The following is a 12,754-nucleotide window of genomic DNA, read 5'->3' as shown; positions in this document are numbered from 1 at the left end:
GAAGAATTTTTATAACGTTAAGGTTTGATTTGGTTTTCATTTATCATTGATTATGACGTCACAAATATTTAAAGATACCTGTTCTACAAAATGTGAAACAATAAAGCTTGTTGATAACGTTAAGGCTTATCTCATACAGATACCAAAGGATAGCAATCTGGTTTGTTTAATCTTTTAGTATGTGTTAACGTCATCGCATCAACCAGTGTCTCACGTATACGAATGTCAAGAGGTAAGCCAAGAATTGGAAAAGACATAGAGAAAACAAGAAGATGTTACAATAGGGACAACAGCTTACGTATACGGATGTCAAGAGGTACGCCAAGAATTGGAAAAGACATAGAGAAAACAAGAAAATGTTACAAAAGGGACAACAGATTACGTATACGGATGTCAAGAGGTACGCCAAGAATTGGAAAAGACATAGAGAAAACAAGAAAATGTTACAAAAGAGACAACAGATTACGTATACGGATGTCAAGAGGTACGCCAAGAATTGGAAAAGACATAGAGAAAACAAGAAAATGTTACAAAAGGGACAACAGATTACGTATACGGATGTCAAGAGGTACGCCAAGAATTGGAAAAGACATAGAGAAAACAAGAAAATGTTACAAAAGGGACAACAGATTACGTATACGGATGTCAAGAGGTACGCCAAGAATTGGAAAAGACATAGAGAAAACAAGAAAATGTTACAAAAGGGACAACAGATTACGTATACGGATGTCAAGAGGTACGCCAAGAATTGGAAGATACATAGAAAAACATCAAGATGTTACAAAAGGGACAACAGATTACGTATACGGATGTCAAGAGGTACGCCAAGAATTGGAAAAGACATAGAGAAAACAAGAAAATGTTACAAAAGGGACAACAGATTACGTATACGGATGTCAAGAGGTACGCCAAGAATTGGAAGATACATAGAAAAACATCAAGATGTTACAAAAGGGACAACAGATCTATTAAAGACCCTCCAATGTCATCTTGGTAGAGACAAGAAAGAACACAACAATGTAGTATGCACGTTTTGAAGCTACCATACTTAAATATAACCACAGCAAGTTGATACTGATGATAAATGGATTATGGTGAAGGTATTTATTCCATCACTAAAACTCATGCATCGGAACAAACGTTGGGCTGTAATCCTTTGCTACTGGTAGACAACATAGAGGTAACGTATCTTTTCATATCTTAAAAAATAAAAATAACACTGTGTGATAAGCGTGATGATTTCATATTCTCTGTTGTGAAAGAATATATGTGGTAAGGACCATATTTTGTCTAACAAAATAATAGTTATTTTTCAAAACCATGTTTTGAAATAATCCATTATTTTGGATGGTCCGTAACCATGGTAACCCATAGCAATAGGACAGACAATAAGAATTAAACCACATTATGAACCCTATTCACTGTAATACTTCAGTAATAATTTATTCAAACAAGTAAAATACTCTTAGTTACTGTTGTTGAAGGGCATTTAATGATCGTCAATGAAAAAGGACAGCAAGTCAGTGAGCTTGATTTCCATCGCATAACCAGGGTAAATACTTAATCAATATACATCAATTTGCAGTTTTGTAAATTCATAACTCACATAGCATAGCTCAAAAGTGAAGTCTGCGGTTTTTTTTTTCCTTCTGTAATTTTTCTATTGTCAAATTATATTAAATTACGTGTTGTAACAAATATGACAATGTTTGAGAAAAAATCCATAGCAACAGATATTGTTCCATAACAACCATTCAAATATCCTTATAAGATACACGTGACAGATTTTTATATTGATAGATGGATGTATAGGAGAATGTAGTTCAATCACCTGCCCTGATTTATATTGATTGACAATGTGTGTATGAAATATATGTCAGTGCATGATACAGGAATATATACAACATTACAATGTATGAAATATATACCAGCGCATGATACAGGAATATATACAACATTACAATGTATGAAATGCATGCAGCTTGATAATGGAAAAGTCATTTTCCCGACCTAGCAGAACATATATGGATTTCACAGCTAAAGCACAGACAAATGAGTATTAACAGAAATTACCAATGGATTTTGTAATGAAATATTACTGGATTTGACCACAAACCTGAAATGTTATATAGATCTAATGAAAGCACATATCAGGGTTTACATTAGAAAGACGAAATGGCAAAATTTCATATATATGGATAACGAGAATTTAACAATAATTGCAGCTGAAATATGATAACGAAATTTAGAAAAAAATGGCTATAGTGCTGCCTTGTCAATTATTTCAACTAAAACCCATATACTGACACTAATAACTGATTCAATAGAGTTATTAATCAAATTTACCAAAAAATAATTCGGAAAATTTTATATTGGCTATAATTAATTTCATTTTAATTAAATGCGATGTTAGTGTATCGGTTTAGAGCGTGTGATAGCCTCCTTGTGGTAGGACCCGGTACCTTAATGTAGAGCTGAATTTTCGAAATGTAGGGTGGGATGGGGGTAATCAACTACTGGCTATTAATTTATTCCATATGGATTTTATCAACAAAAGTTCAACAGTAAGAACTTCATGATTACGTTTTTTTTATTTTTTTTTTTGTATTTTGAATACCTTGTAAATAAATTCCCCAGGTCACATTACAAATAAGCTAATCTTTCATCAATTTCAACGATTAATGTTCCCTCAGAAGCCAACACCTGAGGGCTAACATTTAGATATTTTTTCGATATGTGATAGAAGAAGAACTATTGCCACTGCATAGCCTGCTTCATTATATAAAATGTATGGTGTGATTTTAGAAATGTATATTGTCTTAGTTACTATAGCGCAAAGAATATATCTAAACTATAAACCAATATATGTATATATATATTGATTAACAATCAACCATCCTCTCTAACAATAGTCATCACGTGAAGGCTCCCCAGCCCTTCTAAGTATTGTCCGACATCTCTGATTTTTATCACTTAATTTTCATGTCATCTCTTATAACCAGACAATAGATCATTCTGGTTATGTTTTCAAAACACTCTATCATCCTTGTCTCAACTTTGCATATACAGTAAAACATTGAAAAAGGATACAAATGTGAAATATTAAGTTAATAATATGAAATGATAATAAAGACTGACTGAATTAGTTTTGAAAATTAGCTCATCGAGTCTGTTAGAGAGTTAGATCAGTTAGTGAATTATTCTAGAAAATCTCTCATGCAGTAAGTTATTCCACGATTGACATTAAACAACGTTTGCACTCACTGTGTATAATTTCTCCAGATGGAGAAAGGAACTTAATCCATAAGTTGTACTTGATACTACTGGTATTTCACCTGGTTTAGATGAATCCTGCACGTTCATTATACACCACGAATTCATCATTTCCAGCTTATCTAATGGTTACTTTGTTTTGATCGCGCTTGATTCAACTGGTAAACTCGTGGGTAAGATCGCTGATTTTATTGGAACTTCATGGAGATCTGTAACATCCAAGTTAAGATACATAATTCTGGTTCAATATCAACGTTGTTAAGTTACCATTGCGATTACATGTAATAAATCTAGATTGACAATGATGACTTCATATGGTTATAGCTAAACTATTTGGTTCAATACATTGACAATCTAGATTGACAATGATGACTTCATATGGTTATAGCTAAACTATTTGGTTCAATACATTGACAATCTAGATTGAAAATGATGACTTCATATGGTTATAGCTAAACTATTTGGTTCAATACATTGACAATCTAGATTGAAAATGATGACTTCATATGGTTATAGCTAAACTATTTGGTTCAATACATCGACAATCTAGATTGACAATGATGCCTTCATATGGTTATAGCTAAATTATTTGGTTCAATACATTGACAATCTAGATTGGCAATGATGACTTCATATGGTTATAGCTAAACTATTTGGTTCAATACATTGACAATCTAGATTGACAATGATGACTTCATATGGTTATAGCTAAACTATTTGGTTCAATACATTGACAATCTAGATTGACAATGATGACTTAATATGGTTATAGCTAAACTATTTGGTTCAATACATTGACAATCTAGATTGAAAATGATGACTTCATATGGTTATAGCTAAACTATTTGGTTCAATACATTGACAATCTAGACTGACAATGATGACTTCATATGGTTATAGCTAAACTATTAGGTTCAATACATTGACAATCTAGACTGACAATGATGACTTCATATGGTTATAGCTAAACTATTTGGTTCAATACATCGACAATCTAGATTGACAATGATGCCTTCATATGGTTATAGCTAAATTATTTGGTTCAATACATCGACAATCTAGATTGGCAATGATGACTTCATATGGTTATAGCTAAACTATTTGGTTCAATACATCGACAATCTAGATTGACAATGATGACTTCATATGGTTATAGCTAAACTATTTGGTTCAATACATTGACAATCTAGATTGACAATGATGACTTCATATGGTTATAGCTAAACTATTTGGTTCAATACATTGACAATCTAGATTGAAAATGATGACTTCATATGGTTATAGCTAAACTATTTGGTTCAATACATTGACAATCTAGATTGACAATGATGACTTCATATGGTTATAGCTAAACTATTTGGTTCAATACATTGACAATCTAGATTGACAATGATGACTTCATATGGTTATAGCTAAACTATTTGGTTCAATACATTGACAATCTAGATTGACAATGATGACTTCATCTGGTTATAGCTAAACTATTTGGTTCAATACATTGACAATCTAGATTGACAATGATGACTTAATATGGTTATAGCTAAACTATTTGGTTCAATACATTGACAATCTAGATTGAAAATGATGACTTCATATGGTTATAGCTAAACTATTTGGTTCAATACATTGACAATCTAGATTGACAATGATGACTTCATATGGTTATAGCTAAACTATTTGGTTCAATACATTGACAATCTAGATTGACAATGATGACTTCATATGGTTATAGCTAAACTATTTGGTTCAATACATTGACAATCTAGATTGACAATGATGACTTCATATGGTTATAGCTAAACTATTTGGTTCAATACATTGACAATCTAGATTGACAATGATGACTTCATATGGTTATAGCTAAACTATTTGGTTCAATACATTGACAATCTAGATTGAAAATGATGACTTCATATGGTTATAGCTAAACTATTTGGTTCAATACATTGACAATCTAGATTGAAAATGATGACTTCATATGGTTATAGCTAAACTATTTGGTTCAATACATTGACAATCTAGATTGACAATGATGACTTCATATGGTTATAGCTAAACTATTTGGTTCAATACATTGACAATCTAGATTGACAATGATGCCTTCATATGGTTATAGCTAAACTATTTGGTTCAATACATTGACAATCTAGATTGACAATGATGACTTCATATGGTTATAGCTAAACTATTTGGTTCAATACATTGACAATCTAGATTGACAATGATGACTTCATATGGTTATAGCTAAACTATTTGGTTCAATACATTGACAATGAATTGCAAAACTAGTAAACCTGTAACCATAGGATAGCTTTACAGATTAAAAATCCATTGTTAAAACATAACGTCTTTCAGGTCAAAGTTCAAATAAAACGATCATCAGAACTAGCAACATTGTTTACGGTAGATACATCACGAAGGTCCATAATGGAACAGACAGGAGGAAAAAACAAGAGGTTCATCTTTGTTTTAATATTATCAAAATTATTTGCATATAATGTACATTTTAAATAATATCATGTATGGTATAAAGTGGAAATGAGTAAACAAGGTCTGATGACAAATCATACCTGCTTAAGAATCTTCCTATTTATCATTATCTCAAAGTCATAGGATCATTTTATGCTTCGCTTGTACATAATGATAAAACAATTTACACGTTAGGTCAATGCATACAGGGTAGATATTGGAAAGGAATTTCTAAAAGCCCCTGAAGCATGTAGGATCTATTTTTTTTATTCTGGAAACTTAACATTTAATTTACATGTCAACGATAGTCAAATTTAATCAAGCTGTCTTAGAAGTACTCCATTAGTCACATGTCACCACTACATGGTGCCCTATTTTTCCTTTGGTTACAATGTCAACCATTGTCTAAATATAGAACACACAGCGGAGTGTGACCTAAAGGAATATTTCTGGTGTTAACACAATTCTTCAAACTTAATTAGAATAAATAAGATATGCAGTAGATAATTCATTTTTTAATGTATATGTACAGAACCAATCTGCCGAGATGCATGCGGTGGTTGTATAATATTTGGTGAACTAGTCCTGTTGCTGTCTGTTTACTGGCCTGGGTAAGCTTGCTAATGCACGTTATGACGCAAACGGTTTGTAGTTTCTAGTGAACATATTCATGAGAAAATTGTTGTGGGTGAATACCCAAAAATGATGATCATGCATTATATCTGCATTCTAACAGCTGCTTTGAATATTGTCGTCTGTCCATCGGAACACCTCTAAAACACATGGTCCCGCCCGATATGTTCCGGTGGCATGATTCAGCCGCCAGCCGAACTGCCAGACGAACATGTTGTATTTCACGTTCAACTCGACAGAACTATGTGAGAAGGTATTGTTTGATATAAGCAAGATTTATTGGATCGTTGCTTGCGTAAGTACCGTCATCTCGCGAGATGAGGCCGACAGCTCCATCAAATCCTGCTCCAGCAGCTCCAGATTTGCGGAGTTCTGAGTTGTGTCAGCTGAACGTGAAGCACCTAGACATACCCAAAATTTATAAAACATTAGTGCAATTCTCGGGTACTCGAATACATTAGCGGTGACTATGATTTCGTTTATATCTGTAAATATCTAATTGGGACTAAATTTTGCTGAAATACTAAAAAAAATCGAAATTTACTGCAACATAGGTGTTTCGCAATCGATGACTACGACAGCAAGGTGAACATAACCAATAATCACACTTTGAGACAACCTCCTAATTGGACGAAAATGTTAGTTTGATATGTATTCTGATATTCATTCAAATTTCAGCGAATTTAAGGCTGATGTTTAGTCTTACTTGATGTCGCTTTGTCTTGAGGAGTAAGAAATGAAATTTAAATGTAGGCTTCTCATGTCATTGTGCATCTTCAGTTTGCATGAATCGAATTGAAAAATAATATTGTCGTTTTGGAAAAGGACAGTTGTATGTTGTTAAATGTTGCTGTCCAGATTTATTGCATTGATATTATGTTATAAACTCACGTGCATAGAAAGAGATTACATTGTTCACTGATGCTGAGGTTAATTTATCTGTCAGCACGATAATAGATACAATTTATTAAGACCAATTACATACTGCAGGCCAATATTCCTGTCTCTTTTAGATAGCACCAACTACGATCGCCGTGTTTACATGTTGCATTTGATTCAACATTCAAGGAAAAATTCCCGTGAAATATATCAACAGGCGACAGACAAACTTACAACATAGGATCCATTCCCTTTGCGATATGAAATATGATACACATATATGTATTTCCGAGTTTTAAAAAAATGCATGTTTGTGCAGTAGCTGCAAATCTATATACATGCCTGGTAGTCTTTCTTGGGTATGCAACGATTTATATTTGGGGTGTCGTCAAAGAAGTGGAAGAAGCTAACCCTTCCGAAACACTTTACATGCGTCTTTTACACAATCCACTCATCTTTGCCTTGCCAGTCGTTTAGTGTTAATCGTTCCTTTGTTTATATCTTTATCGACTTCGCGTTTAAATGATTTTTTTCTGCTATCAGCTTCTATTATTGATTGTTTATGAATTATTGCATCATTCTTAAGCGAACTTTTGTTTTTGTTTTTTTTGGGTTTTTTGTTTTTGTTTTATTTTTTGTTTTTTGGGTTTTTTGTCTTTTGATTATTTTACATTATATTTCTATTACTTAATATCACGTATATATTATTGACAAACAGAAATATTCATTGTAGATGAAAATGTGAACGGTAGAATAACTTTGATAAATACAACCTTTAAAGATCAAAAAATATCTTTCTATAAACTTTCTTGTTTTTACTGTACTACTTTGATGAGGAGTGTCATATTTCTAGAAAGTTATCTTCACCGCTACATCTTCATAAACATCATACTTAAAATGAAATCCTACTATGATGAGGAGTGTCATATTTCTAGAAAGTTATCTTCACCGCTACATCTTCATAAACATCATACTTAAAATGAAATCCTACTATGATGAGGAGTTTCATATTTCTAGACAGATATATTTATCGATGCATATTCATAAACATCCTACGTAAACTCTCATAAAGGCCAAGCATGTTCATTCACGTATTCATGAGCCGATCCATCCACAATGCTACGAGCACATTGATTGGTTGGTTAAAGGACGGATGCTGGGTATTGATGTTAAGTCTCGAGCTATTTCCCGCGGGCTGTTTTATCATCACACCACACACAACAGAACGGATCCAACGCACGTGCAACCCTATTCTAAATCGCTTATTGATGATGCCGGTCTTCCGTTCCGTGAATGTGCGCTGAATTATATTGAGACGAAGCCTAGGTACCTCCTTTAATGTGGCACAGATCGAGATTTGTGGTTCTGTTTAGTTGTCAGACATGAGAGAGAAACACCTACCTGCCGCAACATTTTAAAAATAGTTGTTTGAACATCGTCAGGACTATTTTATGAGTGAAGCATTTATTTAGTATACGTCGGGCTGGACAACGGTTTTAATATTTTATAAGCACATCTCTTGATAAAGATAAAAGAAGATCAGTTATTTCTCACAGCTACAGAAAAGGGATTTTCCTTCCATTAATAACTAAGTATAAACTTACTGCATGAACAGTATTGTGCTGATTGGGTCTCACTAAGTTTTAAATTTATGACGTCACGTTGAATAACATTTGTTCCGTAATTGCTGCCGCTCTACATTTAAAAGGTGACAGGAAGAAAACCAGCAAATGTCCCAATGGTTCATTATACACAGCGGCTAGTTATTAAGCATTGCTAACCTAGAAGGCTGGTGTTTAACATATCTACAAGGTATATTTACTTTTGATTTTTAAGTAAATTAAGGTTAGAAAAAATATTGATTATACTTCTTTTAAATAGTATATTTCAGATTCAAGCTCAACGCTTTGTATTTTGACTTAAAACTCTTTACTCTGTTTCGATCCAGCGAAGGAAATTCTATATTGTTATAGCATTGACCAGTTTAACGACGATACGTATAATACACGTGAAATTTTATATCGTGGTATAATTTTATTTTTTACTTTATCAAATTCAAAATATTTAAAAGATTAATACACCATTAAATCAGTGAAACCTAAGACATCGTTAAATCAGTGGAGAAAAATGATGACCTAACAACACATGTTACGGATGTGACTTGCATTTTAACGACTTTTCAAGTCTTGTTGGAAGCTACCTGGAGTGAAATATATTAACAAAAATATAACGTGCTGAGAGAAGATAAATAATAAAGAACAATCATGGATTTCGAGGAGTACAGAAAGAGAGGTGAGTGATTTTATATTTAACCTAGATAAAGTGTTATAATCATGAGTTATCTTTGAAAATTTACCTTATCATCTTAGGAAAACTATTTATGCCAGTCTGGTTTCTAATCGCCTGGCAATACAGGTAAAGACTGCTTCGGTGTGATAGAAGTATATCTTTTAACATAAGATAAAACCTTTATATAATTACCCTATCTTATATACAGGAAAACATTGTATATATAGCATTTGTCGAATATGATATTAACCACACATGCATAAGTGAAACCTTTTTTTCTATAAATAAACCCTTCTGTTTAATCATTTTATCTACAAACCGTACAATATCAATACAATACCTCATATTGGTACAGTATACTGTTGCTTATGTTACCTTTGCTTCTGTCATACAATTATCTCAACTGCTAATACGTTTACACTTCCACAGTGTGAAAGATATTTAAATAATCAAAAGTGAAAGCCATAAATGCCATCTTTAACATAATAGTTTTGATATTGTATGACCGGAGTAAAAATGAAGTCTTTCAACTTTGAGTTTAGAGAAGGCAAAGAGAATAGACTTAAATAACGCTTTCAAAATCCCCAACACCTTCCACGATATGGATATTACAAAGGGATTCTTGCATATTGATATCTCATCTAGAACATAAGGCAATTCTCAAAAGGCAACATTTCAAGTATCAGATGTACGAAAATACTCCTATACATCTAGAATTGTTGATATTTGGACTTAACTTTTCGATTCAGCCATCTTTTTAAAATTGTGCTGAAATTTAAGATTAACTACACAAATATAAATGTAAGATAACTATTGAAAAACTTGGGATATATATGATTTAATGGATTATGACAATTTTCATACACAAAACATTAGTAACGATGTGTTATGGTAGCATTGTAATAATACTTGTGCCCTTTACATATTTGTAACTATCGTATTATATTATATTGTGAATTTTACAATGAAACCACGATACAACGTGAATCTTCTATAATAAACATTTACGTAGCGGGTGTCGTCGATTAAGCAGAAAACGCTTACTCTTTCGGAACACCCAGTCGTATTCTCCATGTACCTTTTTTGGAGTCTCCCTGTATATCTTTCCTTCTGTAAGCTTAGATTATGATTTTGTTGGCATGTTATTATCTTCGCCGTTGTTGTCTGTGCTAGTAATTTAAGCAAAAGTGAAATCTCTATGTTATTTCCAAATCTTTATAGACAATGAGAATTTATATTAAGTCAATCATATATACATGTGAAAACTATAATATAAAGTTGATAACAGTAGAAATCGTTTACACTTCCTCGTTTATAAACAAGTAAACAATATGTATAACTTTCCTTATTCAATCAAAGTAAATTCTCGACATCAAGTCCGACGCTTACTTGCAATGAATCATGTGTATTGTTTTTGCATTCAAATTGACAAGAGGTTAAATAGATTTTATTGTTTACAGAGGAAAATCGCTGAAAGGAAAAAAGACAGTGTTTTCTTTAATGAAATCTATTTTTGAGATTAATTTGCTAGCTCTAACAAGAATGGCTTTAGGCCTGGTGACATTGGAGTTGTACATACATAAAATCAGTGAATTAGCTGTTACGATTTCAAAAGTCTATGATACCATTTTATCGTAGTCATGCTTTACTGCAATAGAGCAATTATCTCGTAATCATTTTTTTCTTGACCTCATGAACATTGATCTCGACACGTGAAGATAAGTATATCTTTCAAAGTTCCTTATCAAACGGAATCGGAAAAAAATCAGAGATAGTCCATTGCAACAAACCAATTTAAAAAATGGCAGCACACCTAGTTTTGAAACGTCTCCAGTCGTGCTACCAGACATGATGGTAGTAATCTTTCGTCAGGCAATAGTCAGAATTAAGCAGACAAATAGAAACATGAAATGTCAGTATTATTTTACGCGCATTTCTAATAAAGCCAAAAAATCGCATCAACGGATTCTTAATTTGCTATATATCTTAATATCAATATTTCGTTATAAATGTCAAGATGACATTTTTTGTTTTTGTTTTTTTTTTTTTTGAACTTGATTACTAGATGATCAATTGACAGTATACTCTCGATACATTCCATTTGTTCCACATTTTGTTCTTAAAATATGCTCTTTGGATAAAGTCGTAGGATTAGGTAGCTTAATATTTCGAGGCGATCAAAAACATTTAAACACTTAAAATAACGATAATTTCATTAATTGGGACTGTGTTCTATCACAGCAACAATTTCAATTTTTATTATTGAATTTACTTTTAAGTTTTTGAACGGTGCTTGGTTTTAGTTGGTTAACTAGAATCTCGTCCTGGTATTGTTCTCTTGTCATTTACACTACAGACTGCTTTAATAGGATTTACTTAACACACCCTTTGTTTATATAGCAATTCTAACGTCTGAATTTTGATAAAAAAAACTTAAACTGTAATAAAATGAAGCGTTTAATTTCATTTTTCAAATAACATGCCATACACGTTATTATTAGATTTGACTGAACCGTAAGGAGGGGAATCTCAACTTCTCAGATGCAGAGCGAGAGTCGTTCTTATATTTTTGAGTCTGTGAAGCTTATGTTGTCGCTATATACAAAATGTTCAAACTGTTTATTGTAAACTTCCCTTAACTTCCTTGATTTCCTGGCGTTGCTCACGGCACCAACACGTTCTTTCTTTCGATTTGAGTGGCCGCCCAAAGTTGTCCCCCTGCTGTGACTAACAGAAGTTACTCAAATGGTACTTTGTGCTCCCTACGCAGCATTGAATGGAATTCATCAAAAATCTATACGGCCTAGTTAGATCGGTAGGTCAATATAAAGTGACAGTGTAGGTTGCTATGATACTATAAAATAACACAGAAATTACAGAAATCTTACTTCAAACATAAATTCGATGAAACTACGATTTACACGGATACTTCTACAAACGTACGAAAGGAATAAGACCAGGTGATCCTGAAGGGTAAGAGTCTTCTGCTCCGTCGACGATGCCTGCCAGTAAAAATTTCTTCCTTTTATCTGTTGACACATTTTTCATTTGAACTTGATTATATGAACCCTAACAAATAAACAGAAACTTTCATAAATCGTAGCCCAATGATGTAAGTAAATATCTGATATTCTTGTGCTAAATTAAACACGATATAATCGTTGTATTTTTTTTATTTTTTTGAACAATAGAAACGTACCGTTAAAAGTGG

The 12,754-nt window shown here is 32.6% G+C and overlaps 1 protein-coding gene across 1 annotated transcript in view; it reads left to right on the top strand.

Annotated features, from left to right (window-relative positions):
• The first annotated feature begins 356 nt into the window (after positions 1–356).
• Positions 357–12,754, top strand: part of LOC132556158 (histidine decarboxylase-like) — a 55,641-nt gene continuing 43,243 nt past the window's right edge. The window contains exon 1 of the mRNA XM_060220550.1: positions 357–903. Within this exon, the coding sequence (XP_060076533.1) occupies positions 357–903 (547 nt within the window). The remainder of the gene's footprint in view (positions 904–12,754) is intronic.

This window comes from Ylistrum balloti, unplaced genomic scaffold (genome assembly GCF_031769215.1).
Source record: "Ylistrum balloti isolate Yb309-2 unplaced genomic scaffold, AGI_CSIRO_Ybal_v1 Utg369648, whole genome shotgun sequence".
Taxonomy (NCBI): Eukaryota; Metazoa; Mollusca; class Bivalvia; order Pectinida; family Pectinidae; genus Ylistrum; species Ylistrum balloti.
This window is presented reverse-complemented; position numbering and strand designations above follow the sequence as displayed.